The sequence below is a fragment of the Herpailurus yagouaroundi genome, unplaced genomic scaffold, assembly GCF_014898765.1.
Source record: "Herpailurus yagouaroundi ecotype Mexico unplaced genomic scaffold, PumYag 141, whole genome shotgun sequence".
Lineage (NCBI taxonomy): Eukaryota > Metazoa > Chordata > Mammalia > Carnivora > Felidae > Herpailurus > Herpailurus yagouaroundi.
The window spans coordinates 14,860,365-14,883,504 of record NW_024412396.1 but is presented as its reverse complement, the minus strand read 5'-3'; the positions used below and the strand labels follow the sequence as shown (position 1 = coordinate 14,883,504).

Genomic DNA, 23,140 nt, shown 5'->3' with positions numbered 1-23,140 from the left:
GCCAAGGAGGGTGGCACTTGGGACCAGAACAGCTTGATCGGATTCCCCTCCGTTCTTCGGGTCTGGGGAAATCCGCGCGGAGCCGGAGCTCCTGCCAGCCCTTCCCCAGCACACCTTGAGGTGGGGAACGTTTGGGGTGTGGTTCCTAGAGGCCTTCAAAATCCTCAGCCCAGGTGCCGACCGTACCAGACCACTCGTTCTGTGCCCGCCTGAAATTTCTCGCCTCTGAATCCTTAGAGGGACCCAAACCAAAAAGAGAGCGCGCCCTAGTTTAACGCCGCCTTGTAAATCACTTCCCGGATAATTGCGGGAAACGAACACTCTAGCAAACAAGCTCGAGGAATAAAGCAAACAGGGAATAAATTCCTGGGTACTCATAAACCCACCCATGCCTCCCCCACCCTAGCCGTTGCTCCTGCGGGGCCAGGCCCCGTGTCAGCCAGGAGGAGGAGGAAGCCAGGGCTGGGACAGGCGGGTGGTGACCACCGCTCGCCACCCAAGATGTTATTCATTGGTAACAATCCCCATTATCTGTCCCCACTTTGGGCTAATCAGACAGAATCGCTAATGCCGAGAGCTGCTTCCTGCCGCCTCTGGGAGGTAATGGGGCGCCAAGGGGCGGGGTATGGGGCGGGGCGGGGGGCGGAGGTGGCACCTTCCGGGCTCGCGGGGTCTTTGGTCCAGCACTCATTCAGGTACTTAACACCCTGGAGACCCGGACCTCGGCTTTCAAAGCATCCCGGGTGGGAAGAGCTGTTTATATAAACAGGGATTCCGCTGTAAGCGCGCTAATATCCCAGCAGCCAGCGCATGGCGTGCACCTCTGGCGCCCACCCGTAGCAGCTACGTCCCGGCCGCCCCTCGTTTCCCAGCCTGCCCCGCCCCCCGCCTCCTTCCCCTCCTTGGCCATGGCCACCTCTGGACGCCTGAGCTTCACCGTGCGCAGCCTCCTGGATTTACCCGAACAGGACGCGCAGCACCTGCGGAGGCACGAGCCGGAGCTATGCGCTCCCCAACCCGGCCCCTGCGCCACCTGGTTGGAATCCGAGCGGGGCCACTACCCCTGTGAGTAAGCGGAGGACCACCGCGGGAGTGGGGAGAGGGGAGCAGAACCACGCTCCCGGCCCATGCGCCACTGGGAAGTCGAAACCAGTCTTGGAACCGGAGGCTCTGTCCTCCTCCAACCCCTATTCCATTCGTGCTCTAGTCAGCACATTTTGGGAGCAGATCCTTGAGCCTGACACTAACGCCCGAGATTTGGATTTCTGTTTCTAGAGGTCACAATATTTAAGAAACCGCCCTTAAATGTCTAAGAACACGGCTACGTTCTCCAGGCCTCGGTCTGAGATGAGCAGCACTGGAGAACTTAGCTTTACAAGGTTCTGCAAACCTCAGTAAACTGTCGTGCAGTAGACCCGGCGGTGGCCTGGGTTGGTGCTCCAGCTTGCGGTAAATTCGTCCACTAGCGCAGGTACCGGTATGAACTTGTTTTAAGAGGTCCCTGGGGTGAGTTCCTTAGGGGGCGCGGTCTCAGGTTGTGGAATAAATGAGGTCACTGAATTCGGAGAGGTGGGTGTCCAGATGTGGGCCCAGGGAAGAAATGGTCTCACCCCTAAAGCCGCTGGCGAGTGGGGGCGCCCTCCGGCCAGTGGCTCGGCGCGCGCGAGAAGCAGCCGGCGTGCGGAGGGGCCGGCGCCTCACCAGGCCGTGTCTCCTTTGCCGCCCCTAGCCTCGGACGAGAGCAGCCCAGAGACCAGCCCGCCCGACTCGTCGCAGCGGCCGTCCGCTCGGCCGGTGTCTCCTGGCTCAGACGCTGAAAAGAGAAAGAAGCGTCGGGTGCTGTTCTCCAAGGCGCAAACGCTGGAGTTGGAGCGGCGCTTCCGGCAGCAGCGCTACCTGTCGGCGCCCGAGCGCGAGCAGCTGGCGCGCCTGCTTCGCCTCACGCCCACTCAGGTCAAAATCTGGTTCCAGAACCATCGCTACAAGCTGAAGCGCGCGCGCGCACCGGGCGCGCCGGGGGCGGCGGAGTCGCCTGACCTGGCAGCAGCTGCGGAGCTGCGCGCCGCACCCGGCCTGCTGCGCCGCGTGGTGGTCCCCGTGCTGGTGCGCGACGGTCAGCCGTGTGGCAGCAGCGGCGAGATGGGCACGGCCTCCGCCCAGGACAAGAGCGGCGCGTCCCCAGCCGCTGCCTGCCCTCTGCCGGGCTACGCCGCCTTCGGGCCCTGCTCGGCTCTTGGCCTCTTCCCCGCCTACCAGCACTTAGCGCCCCCAGCCCTGGTCTCCTGGAACTGGTGAGACCGTTGCGGAGGGGCGGGCACTTGGGGCTACCCCGGACTTTGGAGTGGCTCTGCGGCCAAAGCGGGGCTGGAGGCCGAGATCCGCAAAGTACGCCCCCCACCCAGGGCCCATCTCTCTGCAGGTTCCACGTCCTGCAGTGCAGAGGTCCCCTGCCCCGCCGTCCCTAGCCAATGCGCGGGGAACTTTCGCCAAGATTTCCCCCTCGCCTCTTGCCTCGACCGCCAGCCCCAGAGCTAGATTTTATTGCTTAAACCTTATTTGTATATTTTTAAATAGCTATTTGTATGGGAAGCAACTTATTTTGAAAGAAATAGAATATTTTTCCTCTTTGTGGTTCGAGAGTGAAATGTGTGTGGTTGGGTCCCTTGAGCGCTGGCGGGGAACATAAGTGGAAGCTATGCTTCCAGACCCGAGTGGAGGGCGCCAGTACATTCCCCCTGTCCCAGGTTGGGTGGGAGGGCAGCTGACAACGTCGACACAACTTTAGGAAGATCATTAGGGAGAAGGGTGGAAGGAGAGTGGGGGGGGGGAGCAGAGGAAACAGTTGGGATCCCTGTCAGTGGGAGGTTGCTCTGGGCCCGAAGTGACTTGGAGGCCCCTCTGGGCTCCCGAAGCTGCTGGCGTTTCGGACACCAAAAGCTCAACCCGGTTGGTTGGCCACGATAGGGCATACTGAGCGTCTCCATAAGGATTCTCTGGAGACGCGCCATCTGGGCTGGGGGCAGAGTGTACTGCTTTGGAGCAGCGCCAGCCTGGTTGCAAGATGTCCCTTTCCGGAGTGCGGCATCCCAAAACAGGGGCCCGAAGAGCACCCGAGCACCCGGAGACTTTATACACCCCAATTAAGCCTGCGAATGCCTCGCTTGGCATCTGTGACTTCCTGCCTCTTCTTAGCTCCATACCTGGCAGGAGTGGAATGGGGAGGAGGTGGGGCAATGAGGAAATCAAAGCGTGTGGGGAATGACCCTCCTCAGGGCTGCCATTGAGGGAAGATCGCTTTGGAGAGCCCTGGTGGGCCAACGTAGGTGTGTGATCTGCTGGTGAGTCTCGCTTCACCCGCACTCCCAATGCACACTAGGCTAGGAGATCTAGTGTTCCACCCTTCGGGTTTGCAACTGCCCTTCACCTCGGTATCCGGTATCCGGAGCGGCAGGGCCTCCCGTGCAAGTGGTTACTCTCAGGAAAGTGACGACTTGTCTCCCTGGCGCCCACTGCCGGGAGATGCGCTTGAGGAGAGCAAGTTCAGGCAGCAGATCCAGGGAAGGGAGCAAGGGTTCAATGAGGCCTGTGAGGAGTAGGCATTGGGCCCGTCTGAGACCCTGGTTCCCCGCCCCCCCCCCCCAGGAGGAGGTAGGGTGACTGAGGCAGCGGTATCACCTGGGATTTTGGGGGGTGGGGAGAGAGTGAGAGAGGACTGAGGGGGAAGGGAGTGGGGTGTTTGGGTCTCAGCTGCTGGCCACCTTGCCTTCCATATGGATGCGGTTATCTCCGAAGAATCTCGATCCTTAAACCTCCTTTTGTCTTGGGAACTGAAAAGGGCATTGTCAGGCCTGAAAAGGACCTAGACAAAATCCGCACTGTTTCGATTCAGGACTCTGTTTAATCAGTCCCTGGTGACAATGTCGTGGGTGTTAGAGAGGACAATAGTATCTTTTTAAACCTTTTTAAACCTTGTGGCCTTCAGGAAGACAAAGGGCTTGAATTTTATGGGCTTACAACTTCAATTAGAACAGTGCCAGTGTGCATGGGAGATTATCAAATTTGTATCATAAAACCTCTTTCTAATAAATGATTGCTGGGGAGGGAGCCTGGACATTGTAAGACATATATTGGAAGCCACCCTGGGGGCTTCCCAGTTAGCCCTGGCAGAGCAGATGGGGAAGAAAAGGAGGAAAGGATTTCTGAAGACGGCCTGGGTTGGGACTTGCCCTGTGGTCAGCTGGCTGGGTGCTTGGCTCTTCCATGCCCTTCCTCCAGAAAGGGATGTTTTCTCCAAGAATAGAGGTAAAGATTTGTAGCTTTGTTTTCTGCTATTGGTGATAGCAAAAACCTGAATATTCTTCGAGAGAAAGTGCAAAATTATCACCATTTGCCTTTTCTTTTCCTGGAGTTCCAGAGAAAGTAGGTCTTGGGGTGTGCAAAGTGGAGAGAGCCTGTTAAATATGAGATCTATACTGAGGGATCTGAATTATGGAGAGACCCTCTTCCCAGGAGGCTCTTTGGAAGAGCATGTCCTCAGCCAAATTCATCCAGAGGTCTAACCACTAAGAAAGAACTGCTTCCTAGTGAGGTGGTCAAAGCCGTAGCCAGATGCCCACCAGCTAGCCAACTGGTGTCCTGGGCAGGAGGAGGACAGAAATTTCATGTGACCTTAGCATCAGGAGCCTTCGTGTATAAACTCTTACCTGCTTCCTCTTGCTCCTTTTCCTTGAGGCCCTTTCCTTTAGAGAGGAAAAGCTGTAGGGGAGTTTAAAATGTATTCCTATCACTACTGACCCATTTTAGAGATTCAGGCTGTCATGTGTCTTCTGTTCACACCTGAGATAAGCTGAGAAAGGTAAATGTCAATTTTTTGTGTGACCTAAAAGATCAGTTCTTCCAAGCTCTGATGAGAGAAGCTAAACCCAAGGCCTCTCTACAAGTAGCTGTGAGAACAGTTTTGATCTTCCTCCCTAGATGAGAGTGTTTCAAGCCTGTCGTCCATCACCAACATCACAAGGCAGATTCACACTCTGTGTTGAAACTGTCTTCCAGGGGCGCCTGGGTGGCGCAGTCGGTTAAGCGTCCGACTTCAGCCAGGTCACGATCTCGGGGTCCGTGAGTTCGAGCCCCGCATCAGGCTCTGGGCTGTTGGCTCAGAGCCTGGAGCCTGTTTCCGATTCTGTGTCTCCCTCTCTCTCTGCCCCTCCCCCGTTCATGCTCTGTCTCTCTCTGTCCCAAAAATAAATAAATGTTGAAAAAAAAAAAAAAAAAAGAAACTGTCTTCCAGGCATTGTTCTAGGCACTTTCACCCGTTGATCTCACAGAAACCTTATGTATTGTATATATAATACCCCCATTTTACAGATAGAAACTGAGGCTCAATGGTTGGGGGTAAGTGACTTGTCTAAAGCAGTTGTAAACTTCCTAAAATGTTACCATCATCCTTAGTTTAATTCCCATTTAGCCACCATGAAACTGCCTTTAAGGAGGACAATTGTGATCTTGATGTGACAATATATAAAGTACCCAACTATCTGAAACTAGTCTTTTTTTTTTAATGTTTATTTATTTATTTGTGAAAGAGAGAGTGTGGGCAGGGGAGGGGCAGAGAGAAAGGGAGACAGAATCCCAAGGAGGCTCTGCTCAGACTCAGGACTCTAACTCAAGAACCGTGAAATCATGACCTGAAGCTGAAATCAAGAGTCAGATACTTAACCAACCGAGCCACCCAGGCGCCCTCATCATAAATTAGTCTTCTGGATACCACGGGCTGTGCACAGAAGCTGTTGACATGACATCACGGTAGTTGCTAATGTTACTGATGTTTCCCGGACACCAGGCAATATTTTAAGTTCTTTTACTCAGTAAACTCATTCAGTTTTCACAACAACCCCATGAGATGGTACTGCTATTCCTACTTTACAGATGAGGAAACTAAAGGCCAAAGAGGTTATAAGTAACCTGTCCAGGGTTACACAACCAGTGAGTGACAAGAGAGGGTCTGAACGAGAGCATTCTAGTTTCAGATCCCACATGTTTCACTACGTGGCAGACCCATTTCCCATTCTTTATATTTTATTTCTCCCAGTGGGTAGTCCTCATTACCTTACAGATGCTTCTCTAAGAGACGTGTTCTTCAGCATCTTTTCGTGTCTGTTTTTGCCTTCCTCCCTCCCTCTCTCCTCATCTGCCAAACCTCCGGCTTTTGCACACAGCCTCTGTGTTTCCCCTGTGTTCGTTTGTATGCATTCTCGCCCAGCTGTCAGTGAAACACAGCTCTTGTTGCAGGTCACAATATTTTCCTGTGACTATCATTCCACCATTCTTCTTCCAGAAAAACATCTGCTGCTGCTGCTGCTGCTGCTTCCTTGAAACCAATTGTCCACTCAGGGTTTGGCAGAGTCACTGCTGACTCTGATAAGCTCCTCTAAGCTCTCCCAACCCCCAGGCCCAGACCCCTGTGGAGCTTTATGACTTTGGCTTTGCTAGCCCTTTCCCCAATCATCTTTCTCCCTTCTGGGTCTCCAGTGTTATCTTTATTATTAAATATCATCCTCTTCACATTTTCTCTCTTTTCTTCCACTGTAAACACTTTTCATCTCACTTAAGTGTCTTGTGGGTGGAGATTGCAATTTTCACTTCAATTTTCTTTTCTCATTGTTCAGAGGATCTTACATCTTAGCAAGTCTCTTATCTGACCAATTTAGCACTTTAGAATCTTAGATAATGTGCTACTGATGGGTAGAAGGAAGTTGTTTGAGCCTGGGTTAACCTATACCTTCCTTTCTAACAATGGTGTTTAGATGTTTGTTATTCTCTTGCCTCTTACACACACAATTAACTTGTCTCTTACACACACACACACAAACACACACACACACTTTACTACTTTAAAGCATTTTAGACTTAGGAATAAAATGTTCAGGCAAGATAATTATTGGCTTAGCATGGTTAAATAGTTTGTTAACCATGTCTATCTGTTCTGCATGTTTCAGTTAACCAGCCTAAGCAGGTTATCTGTGAACAGGAACAATAGTCAGAGGACTTTTTGAAATGCTGAGAAAGTACTCTCCCTCCCTCAGGGCATGATCATTTCTATGGATGTGATTGCATTGTTTACTCTTCAAAATCTGCATGAGAAATTTTATTGTTCTAGGTCACTCATCATTTTCCCAAATCACGATGTAGAAAAGGATTTACTAAATGGTTCCTTAATTATTTTTAGTATTCCAATTCTGCATCTGTTAACTCACCTTTAATCCCCCACTCCAGATTAATAACTAAAGGTATATGACATTCCCCTTTCTTCTTTGTACCCACCATTCATGCTCAATAACAAAACAAACAGCATTCTCTTCAATGCTGATCCATAGAGTGGTGATTTAACCAGGAAGAATCAATTAGACTATTAAATAGTCACACATGTACCCCCAAATTTCAAAAACACAGGGATTCTTATTTTTTCTAACCATGTCCAGTGGAAAATTTTTATTGTTTATCCAGAAAGGTAACATCGTATTTTAGAGGTAAAAGCACATTTTCTTTTCAATACCCTGCCCTATGGACCAATAAAAATCTCTAGGTCTTATTGAGGTCATGTAATTTCAAAAGATCCTGTAGTTTCAATATAGCTTCTGTGAGTAGTGTTATGGGAAGAACATTTGAGGGGACCTTGGTCATGCTTAATTTCCTTCTGCATTCTGACTGGGTGGTCTTTTATGAGTCAACAGGTTTTCAAATGGGTTTCCTAGCTAAAAGCTCTGAATTGGATGGTCCCTTTTCTCTCCTTCCAATACCAACTGCCCCCCACCCATTCCTTCTTTCCTAGGGGCTGGATAGCATACTTGGCAGAATTTACTAGGAGGGTAATGGAGGCTGTTTGCAAATTAAACTGGAGACAAAAGTGTGAAGCAATCCATTAAAAGGGTCTTTGAATCTCTCACCTGAGATGTCTGTTACACCTTCCTCCTCCAGCTTTTTTGAAGGATAACGTATTTAGCAATCAGCTCTTCCTCCTAAGGAAGTTATCGGCTTACATTTACATTATATCTTGGGGGGTAAATTCTCAACTAGAGGCAACCTGAATCATCATATGTCAGGGTCAGAATCTGTCAGAAAAGCATTAGTGCAATGACAAGAGCTTTTTTTACAATAAAATTGAAATACAGAGCAAGAAACACAGCATATCAGGAAATGACAAAAGAAACCTGGTGTGGGGAGTAAAGAAGTAACTGCCTTTCTGGGAAACTCTTTTTACTGCCTAATCACACTGATAGACTCAGTCAATGGTGCTCCTGATTCACTATAGGAAATGCTACATTTTTGAGCCAAAATGTAGACATAGGGTAGGATTTTCTTATTTTCTATATTTGTAGATGAAACATTATCTTAAGGTAATCATTTTATCCATTTTGGTGTATGGGGGCCAGAGGGGACTAACTGAATAAAATAGAGCTCCCAGAATTTTGTTGTCCGAGAAACATGACAAGAATGTTCTCTTTCTTCACCTAACTTGTCACTGATTGAGAGGAACGTGAACGTGCCCTCAAATACGTTAGGTATGCCGACCAACTGAACAACCTAATTCCACGACTGTCCTGCTAACCTTAAAATTTCAAGTTTGTCAATATTTTATACATGCATGTGATACATATGTAAGTGGAGATGAAGCAGATTTGGGGAATGTTCAGTTCTTTTAATGAGAAAGAAAAACTCTAATTTATAACCTCACTTGTCAGACCTACTTAGGATGAATACTGGTTTTCTCACTCCAGAACTAACATATTTTCTTTGTAAGATAATATGAAAAATACAGAAATGTATAAATAAGCTATGATTTTAAATGTAGCTATTTTCATATGACACTTGAGTTCTTGTTAATACAATAGTGTAATGAGTAGGAGACTCAAGTAAGCTATTAAAAGTACAGGGGGGAAAATCTCATTTGTGTCACTGCAGATTATAACCACAAAGAGAAATGATAGAGATGATATATGTTTGGAAAGAACAATTCCCCTTTATCCTTCAGTTCCTCCTTCTCTGCAGCCTCAGATTGTTCCCCCTATCAAGAGTCATGCATTGGGAATCACAGCCATTTCTGCCATTAGCAAGGTAAAAACCAGACTATGAAGCAGGACAAAAGGACTTGGACAGAAGAATCTGGCTGTTTGTTTCAAACTTGGCATGAGTTCAAACAGGGCAATAAGGTTTCCAGGGAAGCTGTAATTCACCAGCTTCCAGTCAGTCAAAGGCTTCAGAAAGCTCACTACCCAAAACCCATGTCTGTGAAGCCTTAGAAGGCAAAGGAATGATTTATTCTAAATTGATGTTAGAATGTTTAGTTGCCTTCAGGCCCTCTGAAAAGGCACCTTTGCAGACTATTTAACATGAGCTTTCTCCCATCATTGCCACTATGTGATGCCTCCACCAGCTAATCTGTAGACAGCAGAGGGAGGCTAAGAAACTTGTCTAAGCATAGGAATATAAGTGTGGGGATTTGGGATCCAAAGAAGGTTGATTACTCTAACTTCCTAGCAGCTAATACCTCCATAGTTCTGCACAAATGTGGTAATAGATCATCATTGCATGTAAGAAAGACCAGGGCCAAAATACTTACCCCCAAGATCCAAATTAATTCTCTTTAAGTTGACCCTTAATCCTATGAACATAGCTATCTATGGTCACTTTAACAAGGTTCTACCATCCCATAACCCCATGACTCTTCAGGACTTCCCTTCATTCTATTTCTAGGGGGTCTTCAGCAAGACTGCCTCACCTGCCACAACTCTCACACGCTAAAGCTTGGAATCTGCAGACCATCTCAAAGTCTATTGTGCTTCATCATCCAGCCATCATACTCCTGCCTTGGAACTTGGTTTTAGCCTGTGTTTTGCTGAGAAATACCCTACACTACAAGTCTAGCTCTTTTTCTTTCTGCACATGGCTCCAATTGTAGAACTCCTACCTTGTCTACAAATTTTTCCCACACTAGTTGGAATACAAGTAAAGAATTCACCTAGGTCCATACTATCTAAAGCTGCAACTAAACTCAGAATTCCTTTACTCAGAAGGCAGTATGAAAGAGTGCAAAGAATGTGGACTTGGGAATTGATTGAGCTTTGATTTGGAAAGAAACAATTGAATGTTGGCTGTCATACTAACTGTGTGAAATTACTACTAGCTTTGTTCCCTTCAATCTTCATCTAGAGATACCACCATGTATCACATATGGTTAATATGAGTTTTGAATGCATGGATAGTGTATGATAGTTGGCACTGAATAAATGTAGTCCTTATTCCATTCTGCAGAATGCACTTAAGGCTTTTACATACATCCAGTGTAATGTTCGGTTTGTTTAGTTTATCATAGAAGTCAGCTTAGACTAAGTTTTATGAACATATAACCCCAACACCTCAGTAGCTTAATTACAAACTATTGTTTCTTATTTACGTTACATGTCCCTACAGCCCTTCACTGTTTTGTTTTCATTCATACTTAGGCAAAAGGAATAATCCCCCATATAGGACATTTCAGAGGAGAAAGAGAACATGGCAGAATCATACAATGGCTGTTAAAGCTTCTGATGGAAAAGGGCATATATCATTTCTCACATTTAAATAACTAAAGCAGTCACATGGTCAGGCTTAATATCAACAGGGAGAGAGGGACAATGGATATTTTTTAATAGTGAAACAATCTACCACATTTGTGATTCACACATGTCTAATTTATGACCAAACATTATATATGCTTACAATTATTATTTGTTATTATTCCTTTACATTTCCAGAAGAAGAAATATCACAGTGTGACATTTCATACTATAAAATATATGCTATACATACTATATGTTCTTTGCTATAGACTCCAGAAGAGGAGCTAGATATTTTCCCGTTTGTTTGAAAACCCCAAACCGTAGGCTCTCGGTGACCTTCGGGAGAGTGGTCAACACCCAACTTTACAGTCAAGTAGGAGGGCACCAGAACGCACCATGAACAATGATCATCAGGACTGAAAAAGGACACTGTGTTTACCTGCTCAATTTGAGGGCTATTTCCGTGGAGGCCACTCTTCTATGACTAATCTGTAGGTGATAAAAACCATTGCGAGGACTAATTGCATTCTCATTTACTTTATTCCTTATTATTCTAGAGAGTCTAGTTATAAAATAATATGGGTATTAGAGCAATGGAAGGACAAGCAACAGTAATTTGGAATGCCAGGAAATAAATTCATTGATCCAGCCTTCCAGCTAAATCCACAGCATAGCCTTGTATATTACCTGACAGATAATCATACAACCACACAAAACCTGCTTTTAACTTAGGACCAAGATTTATTCAATCAGCTCTCAACTTATAAATACTTGTATAATTGTATTATATAATATAATTTTTACCGTTACATGCTGAAATGAACATTCTTATAGGTATGGTGCATCTATATCAATATTTGCTAAGGATAAGTTCCTAAATATGGATTGCTGACTGAAGTGGTATGTACATCTTTAAGGCTTCTGATTCCAATCCGTTGGTTCTCCCACCCTTCAGTATCCCCCAATCCTTTGATGCCCTCATTTTCCTCCTTACCCAACTCAAATTCCTCAACAAGCGTTATCATTTGAACATATCCTCAACCTTCTGACCCCTCTCACTTCATTGTACTCAAGGCAAAATCTGTAACTCCTGTAGAATCCAACTTTCTATCTACTCTGCACCTGTGGTCATCACAATATGGCCAGAGAAAAACACAGAATCATATCGACTGGTCTCACTTTAAATTTATGGCCGGGGCGCCTGGGTGGCGCAGTCAGTTAAGCGTCCGACTTCAGCCAGGTCACGATCTTGCGGTCCGTGAGTTCAAGCCCCGTGTCGGGCTCTGGGCTGATGGCTCAGAGCCTGGAGCCTGTTTCCGATTCTGTGTCTCCCTCTCTCTCTGCCCCTCCCCCGTTCATGCTCTGTCTCTCTCTGTCCCAAAAATAAATAAAAACGTTGAAAAAAAAAATAAATTTATGGCCAATCAAAAAGAATGAAATCTTGCCATTTGAAGCAATGTGGATGGAACTAGAGTGTATTATGCTAAGAGAAATAAGTCAGGCAGAGAAATATATGATTTCACTCATGTGGAATTTAAGAAACACAACAGATGAACATAGGGGAAGGGAAGGAAAATAAGATAAAAAAGAGAGAGGCAGGCAAACCATAAGAGACTCTTAAATACAGAGAACAAACTGAGGGTTGATGGAGGTGTGTTGGGTGAGGGGATGGGCTAAATGGGTGATGGGCATTAAAGAGGTCACTTGTTAAGATGAGCACTGGGTGTTGTATGGAAGTGATGAATCACTGGGTTCTACTCCTGAAACCACTGTATGTTAACTTGAAATTTAAAAAATTAATTTAAAACAAAACAAAACAAAACAAAAATAATAAATTTATGGCCACCAACTTCAAATGAGTCCTTAATGTTTCCAGGCCATCATGCTAGATATCTCTAGACCAGTCATCCTCCCATTATCCTCCTTGCCTGTTTCATACTATTTTGTTTCTCATCAACTTCCCACCTCTCCCCCGCTTCCCCCGCTCCCCAGTCTTAAACTCAGGTTCCTATTTCACCAAAACTGAAGTAACCAGAAGGGAGAGAATCCATAGAGTTCTACCACCACAACACTGTCTTAACTGCTCTTATATTCTGTCTTCCCAACTGTTACCATAGATGAATGGTCTACCTCAAGGATATTACTCCAGCAATTTGCTCTCTTGCTTCTACATTATCATTTTCTCTCTACTGCATCATTCCCATCAGCATACAAACATACTGCTGTCTCTCCATTTTAAAAATAAACGTATTTTCTCTTGACCCTTCCCTTGCCAACAAGTATCCCCTTTTAGCAAAACTCTTTAAGTACTTGTCTGTATTCACAGTTGTCAATTTCTCTCCTTCCATTCTCTCTTGTTATTATCTTCATTGAGGTATAATTTACATACAATAAAATTCACCAATTTGTTGGTTTTTGAAAAACGTAAACATCATATAACAACCACCATAATAAGTTATAGAACATTTCCATCATCTGCAAAATGTTTCCACACACCTTTTATCCTGCCTTTTTTTAAATGATTCCATTTTATCTCCACTATTGGTTTACGAATTATACTTGTTTTGGTTTTTTCGATTAATGGTTGTTCTAGGGAGTCCAGTATACATCTTTAATATATCACAGTTTACTTTTGAAAAATATTATACCATATCACATATAATTTAAGAACCTTACAATGGTATATTTCCAAATTCCCCTCTTCCTTTGTACTGTTGTTCTCATATACTTTGCTTCTATGTACGCCTGTAATACATTGCTGGTAGATTTGCTTTAAATAATTATATTTTAAATAACTTTTTTAATAAGAAAACACTTCTGTATTTATGCACATATTTACCATTTCTGGCATTCTTCTTTCTCTATGTACATCCAAGAATCCTTTATTATATCTTTCTGCATAGGGCTACTGGCAATAAACAATCTTAGCTTTTGTTGGCCTTAAATTTTTTTTTTTTCAAACAGAAGATCTCACATAGTTATTACTAAACCAATCTAACAGTAAAGAAGCATAGAAACACAGAGAAAAATCATTTTCCCAATAAAATACATCTGACTGTTCAGATAGTTGTGATGTTTTCAGCTTGATATGATAAGACACTACTGACTATAATACAGATACAATATGTATGCCATCTCATGTGCTATTCCTCAGAGACCCAGCTTGGTTCTTCTCCAGTGTTTCCTCTTGGAGTTGTACCTGATTTTGTTACCAGTTTTCATCCAAATCCATCCAAATTAGGGAATGGGATGATTCTGCTTTTGTTTCTTGGCCAAGAATTGCTCGATTCTGAAAGTCTTGTGAGAAAACTGCTGAGGAACAGAGTCAACTGCATTCATCACAGTGGTAGAGTCAGGAAGTAAGAGCAGTCTTAGAATGTTTTTATTTTGCTTTTATTTTTGAAAAATATTTTCACTGGGCATAGGATTCTGGATTGACGTGATTTTGTTTCTTATAGCACTTCAAAGATACTGTGCTGTTGTCTTCTGGTGTGAAGTCGGCTGTCGATCTTGTCTTGTTTCCCTTGGCTGCTTTAAAGATTTTTCCTGTTATCACTGGATTTCAACAATTGATCATGATATACCTTAAAGCAGTTTAATTTATGTTTATTCTGTTTGGGGTTTCTTGATCTTTTTATGTCTATGGGTTTGTCACTTTCAAGAAATTTGGATTTTTTTCTGGTCATTATTTCTTCAGTTATATTTTATGTCCTCTTCTCTTCCCCAAGTCTCCTCTCCACTAGGACTCCAATTATACATATATTAGACACTTTTATTAGCCCCACAATTCATTGAGGTTGTGGGGTTTTTTCCCTCTGTGCTTCAAGTTTACTTTCTTTTACAGTGTCTTAAAATTCACTTATCTTTCCAGTACTGTATTTTTTTTATTTCTAGAAATTATATTTGGTTTTTAAAAATATATATATATCTTGCATATCTCTCCTAATTAAGTTTACATTTCTCTTGACATCCTTGATCATGTTTATAAGATTTATATTACTTGTTTTAAGGTCCTTGTTTATGAATTCCATGATCCCTGTCATTTTGGTTCTGTTTCTATTGATTGTTTTTTAATCTGATTGTACATCACATTTTACTGATTCTTTGAAGGGCTGGTAATTTTTTAAAAGTTTATTTATTTATTTTGAGACAGAGAGAGAGAGCAGCGGAGGGGCAAAGAGAGGGAGAGAGAACCACAAGCGGGCTGTGCACTAGAAGTGCAACAGGTCTCAATTCCTCAAACTGTGAGATCATGACCTGAGCTGAAATCCAGAGTCAGACACTTAACTGACTGAGCCACCAGGTGCCTCTGAAGGCCTGGTAATTTTTAATTGGATGAAGAGTTGTGAATTTTGCTTTACTTATTACTGTACTGTATTGTATTCCATTAAAGATTGTTGAATTTTTTCTGGCATCCAATTAAGGTACTTGTGGATAATTTTGATCCTTTTGAAAAAGGTTTGCTTTTAAGCTTTCTTAGAGTGGGTCCAGAACAGGCTTTATTCTGGACTAATTTAGTTCTATCACTAAGCCAAGACCCTTCTGAGGACTCCAACCAATGTATTATGGGATCTCCTCATTTTGATTGGTGGGGACATGAATGCCTTCCAACACTATGCAATCTCCAGAAATTGTTCTGGCTCTTTTCCCTGGCCTTGGGGAGTTTCTCTCATTTAAGTGCAGATCAATATTAGCCAAAGACTCTAGAGGGTTCCTGTGGATATCTTCAGGGCTTTTCTCTGTGAAGCACCTCCTTTTCAGTATGTTGCCTTAAAAATCCTAGCTATCTTGATATCCCTGAATTTTGATCTTAATCTCTTCAATTCAGTAAGAGTGTTAGGCTCTTTGGGCTCCTCCTCCCTAGAGTATGACCTGAAAACTGGCTGTAAGCAATAAGCTGGGAGATCATAAAGCTCATCTCATCTCCCTTCTCTCAGTGACCAAAGTCCTGTGCTATCTTTTGTCCAATGTCTGAAAACCATTGTTTCATCTATTTTATCATGCATTTAGTTATTTGTAGTTGAAGGGTAATTCCTATTGCTGCTAATTCTTTCATAGTCAAAGGATACACTCTCCTTTAAACTTATTCTAATCAGCATTTGCTCCAGCATTCTGCTGACACTCTTTGCATCAAGGCCACTAATGATCTCCAAATTGTTAAATCTAATACTACCTATATGTAAGATGCACAAGGGCACCTGGGTGGCTCAGTCGGTTAAGCATCTGACATCAGCTCAGGTCATGATGTCCTGGTCTGTGAGTTTGAGCCCGCGTTGGGCTTTGTGCTGACAACTTAAAGCCTGGAGCCTGTTTCTGATTCTGTGTCTACCACTCTCTCTGCCCCTCCCCCACTCACGCTCTGTCTCTCTCACTCTCAAAAATGAATAAATGTTAAAAAAAAAATTTAAGATGCACAAAAGACCACTAAGTCACCTCCAGAACTGATAAAACTATGATAGATGATGTAAGTAGGGTGGCATGTTAAGAGCACTGAATAAAACTATAGCACTTTAGGTCTAAGGAAAACTAGTCATGGATTCTCAAGACTTTCTTAGATAGCATGAAGCTCATCTAGGTGAAATACAACTTGTTTTAAAACATACCCAGGATTTGATTTTTATTCAGGAATGGTGAAGACAACAGAACAGAAGACAATTGCCATTGAAAGGGTGGTTTGTTACTCACTGTTTGAAGAGGAGAGAGACATTCCACACCACACAGGGCAACATGGGGAAGCACAGGGTCAGATAGGAGGCAGAAGGAGCGAGGGGAAATATGGGCAAAAGCCTTTATTTATGGTTTGTGTGGGAAGGAATGAGTAAGGCAGGGTAAACAGCTGATCAGGCATAGGGCTGCATAGTTTGAATTGTTTCAGTGGGCCCTAGTCTATAGGGGTGGTCCCTAGGTGTCCAGTACCTAGCCCTGGGGTAGTTAGGGCAAAGGAATATTGCCTCCTGGAATATAAAAGTGAGAAAGATGGCGTGGTTTTTGAGTACAGTCTCTGGATTTGTTAGTTTGCATACAATAGGTATGCATATGAAAGGCAAGTTGCTATCTCTAGGAATTAGCTAAACCTGGGAAGGGCAGTCCCTCCCCTGTCCACAAGGACCCAACATGTCAAAACATCATAAAATACATATCATAAGAAACATTAATATACAACAATAACAAATTGATCCACCCTACAAAGACTTATCTTCTTCAGGGAATGAGAGAGGGAAGACATAATGATTTCTAGAGACCCTGGTTCAGTCATAGGCCCAGAGGCAGGGCACCAGATTCATTGCAGTATATGGGCCACTGTCTTCTCTCAGCTGGGTTATGGCAGTCTCCTCCTTGCTTCTATTTTTACTTTTCTTCTCCACGCTATACTCCACTGATGTTTAATTGATACATGTCTGATCACATTGCTTATCTGCTTAACACCCTATAGTGGCTACTCGCTACATAGAATCACTCTCAAACTTCCTTACATGGAATATAATTTAGTCTCATTTCTTGCCATAAACCACTCTTCCCCCTCAATGCCCTACACTCACCAAATCTCCCCTCTCCACACATGGTATAGTCAGTTATACTGAACCTCCCCTAGTTCTTTAAAGACATCATACTCTTTTGGGGCACCTGGGTGGCTCAGTCAGTTGAGTGTCTGACTTTGACCTAGGTCATGATCTCACAGTTCCCAAGCTTAAGCCCTGTGCCGGGCTCTGTGTTGACAGCTCAGAGCCCGGAGCCTGTTTCAGATTCTGTGTCTTCTTCTCTGTCTCTCTCTCTGCCCCTCCCCAACTCATGCTCTGTCTCTATCTCTCAAAAATAATAAATAAACATTAAAACATTTTTTAAAAAAAGACATCAAACTCTTTCTAGTTGTTCATGAGTATTCCCTCTTCAAAGGATCTTTCAGACCTTGATTCAACCATATCCTCCTCAGAGAGGTTTTTCCTGACTGTCCCCCAATCCAACTCAGCTTCAGGGGACCTCCTCAATCTTTGCACAGCACTCACTGCTTTTACTTCTCCCATCTTCCTTGAAGACAGGCACCACGTAAATTTTTCACCTCTGTATTATCAGCACCTAGTACAGTGGTTGGCACATGAGTCTTTTGAGAAATGTATGTACAATGTGTCTGAATGCACAAAGCAGCAGTGTTCTAAGACCAGGCCTAGGTAAACTGGGTTTGAGTGTCCCCAGGGGGGCCTCAGCAGAGACATTGGTTTGAGAAGTGCATCAAGCTTCTAACATTTTTTCCACTGGGATGACTGGGGTTGGGCCTGGGTTGGAGAATTCATAAACCTTCATTCCTGGTCCTGAATTAGAAAGAAACCAATCTCCAGGGGAACAAGCAAGAGGAGATATAGCATTTTCTTGGGAAATCTCTTCTCAGTAAGTTTACTTTGGGCCCTTTAGTTTTTAATGCCCAAACAAGTTGATATGCTTATCAGTAATAGTGCTGTGATTTTATACTGGTTTAAAATGAGGGGTGCCTGTGTGGCTGAGTTGGTTGAGCGACTGACTCTTGATTTTGGCTCAGGTCATGATCTCACGGTTCATGGGTTTGAGCCCCGACTCGGGCTCCAGGCTGACAGTGTGGAGCTTGCTTGGGATTCTGTCTCTCTTCTTTCTCTGCCCCTCCTGCACTCTCTCTCAAAATAAATAAATAAACTTAAAAAAAAGATGTAAAATGAGGACAGGGATGACTACACTTGACAAAAGAAGATGAGCTATAAGAAATCCAGTGTTAAGAAACAATAAAAATTCTAACACTTTATAAATTTTGGGATATCTCTCTTTAATTTCAACATTAGATAAAGGTGATGAATATTACATCTCCATTTTTCTGAAGCCGTATTTCCCAGAAAAAGATAATTAAATTTATGAAAGATTTGAGAGTGAAATTTCCAAGGCTAAGGGAAACTTCCTATGGGAAGAGAAGTTACTCAAACACCTACAAAGGAAGAAGAGATGGGGAGGAGAGTGTGGAGGTGGTAAGTAGCTATAGTCAGTTTTGACTGAGGTCTGGACAAGAGGAACTGGCCTGAAATTGTAGCAAGATGTATTAGGTTAGGCCAGAAGGGAAAGTGTGGAATAAAGACCCAAATCACTCTCTCTCTCTGTTAACACACACACACACACACACACACACACACACACCACACACACACACTAGCAGATTGATTTATACCTAGTTTGTTTAAAAGCAGCTCTGATTCAGAAGAGAAGAGCGTATGTCAGACCATTTTCCAAGGCACCTTCAAATATTAAATATCAGACTTTTTTTCTCCCTCTAGCGGTTCCTTTTGCAAAAGAAAGGGACCCTCTACAGCTGGACTGCTCATTTGAACATATGTCAGCATTGTTTTTTCCACTTTAAGAGATGCTTTCAGAAACTGAAAAAAGAGTGAAAATAACTGATAACATCAACACCAATATCAGAAAAGCAACCATGCTGGTCTGTGGGTACTCTGTACAATATGTTAGTAATAGATGGTGGGAATTGGGGAATAGGAAGGACCTAGGGTTTTTCTTTGTTATTATGTATTGTGAGCCAGGCTTTAGGAAAGATATATCTTACTGTAAATGTTTGCTGTTGAATCCACCAGCACCAACCAGAGCTAAGATTAATGGATTTCAAGATAAAGGCAGATTTAAGTGAATGTAATTTAAGCAAGAAATTGCTAAAATTGAGAGCATTAGACTAGGGAAGCTCAGACAAGGATTTGTGCATTTTAGATAGTTGGCTTAGAAAACCAATTGGTAATGTCCTTTTCAAATCTAAGATTCCTGATGCAGGGGTGTGTGTGTGTGTGTGTGTGTGTGTGTGTATAGGGTACACTGTGTGTAAAATGCCAGCTGCAGCTACTTCCTACTCTGAGAATTCCCCTTCACCGTGCTGTGGCTTTCCATTCCACAAACTCTCCACCAACACGGCATCTGTAGCAACAAGAAGGGTTTTACGGCCTTTCCTGACCTTTTTGTTGCTGATGTTGTTAGAATGGGGAGGGGTGGGGGGGGGGGGAGAGAGAAGTGTCCCAGCTGGGAGCACCCTCTGAGGAGGGGGCAAAGATCTCACCTAGAAAGTTCCACAATTCTCTGATTTGTGCCTCTATGATGTATGAAGCACTTTAGCTGCCGATTGTCAGAATTGTACTATTTAACTATCTTTTGCCATTTTTTTCTTACAGTCTACCCTGTGCCTGCAGTTTTATTTTCAATGGTTATCCTAAGTTTTTCTGGACACTCCCTGAATCTTTTAGACCTGAATTTCTCTTTCTGGGCCTTGGCCTGTACCGCAATACTAATTTTCATGATTGGTTTCCTTTCTAGGCAAAATTGAGGTTTTGGATAAATGTATCCCCAAATGACAAATTGTATGGTTGTCATATATTTGTCTATCTGTAAGTCCTGTCATTAAAAGCAAACAAACAAACAAACAAACAACTAAAGCCATGAGTATTGTGCAAAAAGAAAAGAGTTAACAAGTTGTTTGCAAGCAAAGTGATAGCCAGTTGTATTTTCTGGCAGCAGAAAGGAAGGTGCATTGATTCTGGAATGAGGAAACTTGGGTTCAGATAGAGGGTCTGCTTTTCACTGACTTCGGGCTCTTAACAGCTCTGTAAAATTGAGAGTTAAATGTGGCTGGATATGGAAAGGCCCACAGAAAGTCACCACCAATAAAGGGCAGGAGAATTTGCACTGAATAATTAGGAATTGGGGCAAAATTATGGTTTCAAAAATGCCTATACATTTTCTCTGTGCCCCCCAACACCCAACCAAATACTAAATATTAAAAATACAATACTAAATCTTGAAATACTAAATCTTAAATAAAGAAAAAGAAAGGAAAAATCCCAGGAATGTATGTGAATCTGACGTTGCTTTATTTAGGGCCTTTAGAATAGGTGATACTTTCTATAAAATAAATTTTTTCTAGAGCTGAAATGCAAAAAGACTGAATCATTTTTGTGAAAAATCAAACTCGTCTTGGAAAGCACTTCATCTCCTCAGACAAGGCTCCCACCCCTCTGAAATCCTCCCATCCGCTGTGTGCTTCAACCCCTAGAGGGCAGCATGCCCTCAAAGAAACTCACGCAGGGCCCAATTAGAAGCCATTTAAATGGCCAATTACTTTCCTGAATTGTTTCTTAACAACCTTTAAAAAAAGACCTAAAAAAACCCTCATTAATAACACTAAAGAATGAAAGAGAGTATTAGCAATTTCTAATGACTACCATAGAAGTATGTTTTATTGATGCCATGACATAAAATTAAGAGAAACTGGGGAATCATCCTCACCTTTACTGAAGGAATTCTCAGGAAGAAGCACCTCTGGTTTCTCAGATGGGGCCGCTCCTTCTAAAGTGATTTCCTATCATAACCTCTCCTCGAAGCCTCTCTTCAAAGCTCTGAGTGACGAGGCGAGGGTGAGTGATACCTGCTCTTCCTCACTCCATCCCCTACCTGCTCCGCTTGCTTTCTTTCTTGGCCCAGTAACATATGGGCACTTCATGTATCTGAGACCAGGGTCTTAGTCACCCTTCCTTGGTTTCCAGGATTAACTTTCACTTTCCCTCACTAACACCTATATCACTGCCTCATATGTAATGGAGAAGACACAGGCCCACAACACCTGGACCCCATTCCCCACTCTCCGTGATACAACAAAGCCCACTGCACACACCCCTCAGAGACTCCAAGGCTGACCTCACCCTGTTCTACCCCTAGGGCTCCATTCAGCCTCCTCAGCATCTGCCCTGTGTTCACAAGCCCTGGGTTATAATCCAGGTTCAAACGCTAATCAGGACCTTGTGCAGATTCTAATGTGCAAAATGAAGGCTGAAGCCAAACGACTTCACCCACCTTCTAGACAGAGAGGGATTACAAGTAGAGGACCTGGGAGAACAGGTAACACAATTTCTCCCATTCATAGGAGCTAGCATCTATGCTAATTCTGATTTGACTTTGGGGTTTTTGGTGACTCTCCATCTTTTCTCAAACTGCATTGGTTTAGGCAGATAAAACTATTTGTATCTATGTATGTGATGTTGTCGAAACAGGACACTAGATTTTTTTTTGTTTTTTTCTTAATGAAAAAATCCCCCCAATATTAAAAGGTCGTATCCATTAATTCAATCGAACATTATTTTCATAAGCAAATATGTTTGAAAAAATTAGCAAGTAAATGCATAAATAAATTACCTACATTGAAAGCTGTTACTGGCAGATATGATAACATGTTTCCTGTTAACTAGTTTACATTTCTTTTGAAGTGAATTTCTGGCTGACAGTGTTTATGTCACAGATGGTATCCTCACCTGCTTCATTAAGGCCTGTTTAGAATACAGTTCTAATGTAGGTTTTATTCCATGTAAAGCCACCTAGAGATAATTTTAAATGATCATATCGACTAACAAACACGTAATCAAGAAGCTCTTAAAATTTTATTAAAATTCAAGTCTTTTACCATTAGCAAACCTGCTTCATTAACATATTAATAGATAATGTTCCTGCTCATAATTAGCGTGCATTTTCTTTGCATCATTGTAGTTGAAAGAATTCAGGTGGAGTTTGATAGAAAAGTTGGGGTTTTTTTTGTCTGTCAACAAAGCACCTGGGGGGAACAACCGAGGCTCCTGACCACCATTTCCATCTTAATCATTTGCTTCCTCCTACCCATAATTTTCTCTCCTTCAATCTCATCTCATCATTTATATTCCTCATATTCAGCCCACTATGGATTATAGACATGATAAACAATGAACTACAGGTAACTGGGTATGGATCTGGTCCACTCATTGAAGAATGAATCGCTACCTGCAAGAGAAATCCCAGGCACAAACACTATTTTCATCTAGAGTTTGAGAGAAGTGGGAACATTAAACCTGAAAAGAAGCTCATCTCTTTCTTTAAAATAAAAAAAAAAAAAATGGGGGGGCACCCTGGTGGCTCAGTCAGTTGAACATCCAACTGGTGATTTCAGCTCAGGTCATGATCTCACAGTTCGTGAGATCAAGCCCCATGTCAGGCTCTGTGCTGACATCTCAGAGCCTGCTTGGGATTCTCTCTCTCTCCCTCTCTCTCTAACTCTTCCCTGCTTGCATGAGCATGCTCTCTCTCTCTCAAAATAAATGAAATAAACTTTAAAAAAATAAATATATTTTAAACCACTTATTTAAAATGTGTGTGTGTAGAACAGAGAATATAGCCCATGTCTGTGGTATCTTACAGAGAAGAATGATTCAGGGAGCCATCTAGGGCATTTTTGTTTTTGTTTTTAATGACCACAAGATTAGATTAAGGCTATAATCGAGATCCCTAGAATAAGGCCACAGTGTTACTTTGAAATATTCTCACTTAAGTGATGTATTAATTGTGATACATTAGCAACAAAGGATGGAATTAGTATTATCTCTTAAGGTCACAATCTCATCTTAAGATGGAAAATGATATTTATACCAGAAATAAATATTTATGCTACAAATAGCAATTATGCTGTCATATAGTCTAAACAAGTGGTTAATTCTATTTACCAAAATGGTTCTGAAGCC

At 43.1% G+C, this 23,140-nt stretch overlaps 1 protein-coding gene and 1 pseudogene across 2 annotated transcripts; one reads left to right on the top strand and one right to left on the bottom strand.

The window, feature by feature from the left end:
• Positions 1-202: 202 nt before the first annotated feature.
• On the top strand, positions 203-2,627 carry NKX2-8 (NK2 homeobox 8). 2 transcript variants are annotated; one of them, XM_040476445.1, is made up of 3 exons: positions 203-600; positions 804-1,065; positions 1,730-2,627. In XM_040476445.1, exons 1-3 carry the CDS (start codon positions 502-504, stop codon positions 2,293-2,295), a joined length of 927 nt encoding a protein of 308 aa, XP_040332379.1. In that variant the 5' UTR covers positions 203-501; the 3' UTR covers positions 2,296-2,627. The 2 variants fall into 2 exon arrangements, with proteins under 2 accessions (XP_040332379.1, XP_040332378.1); XM_040476444.1 differs by having other exon boundaries at positions 801-1,065.
• An 11,082-nt stretch (positions 2,628-13,709) lies between these two features.
• LOC121031382 (60S ribosomal protein L39-like) lies at positions 13,710-13,934 on the bottom strand (annotated as a pseudogene).
• Between the last annotated feature and the right edge of the window lie 9,206 nt (positions 13,935-23,140).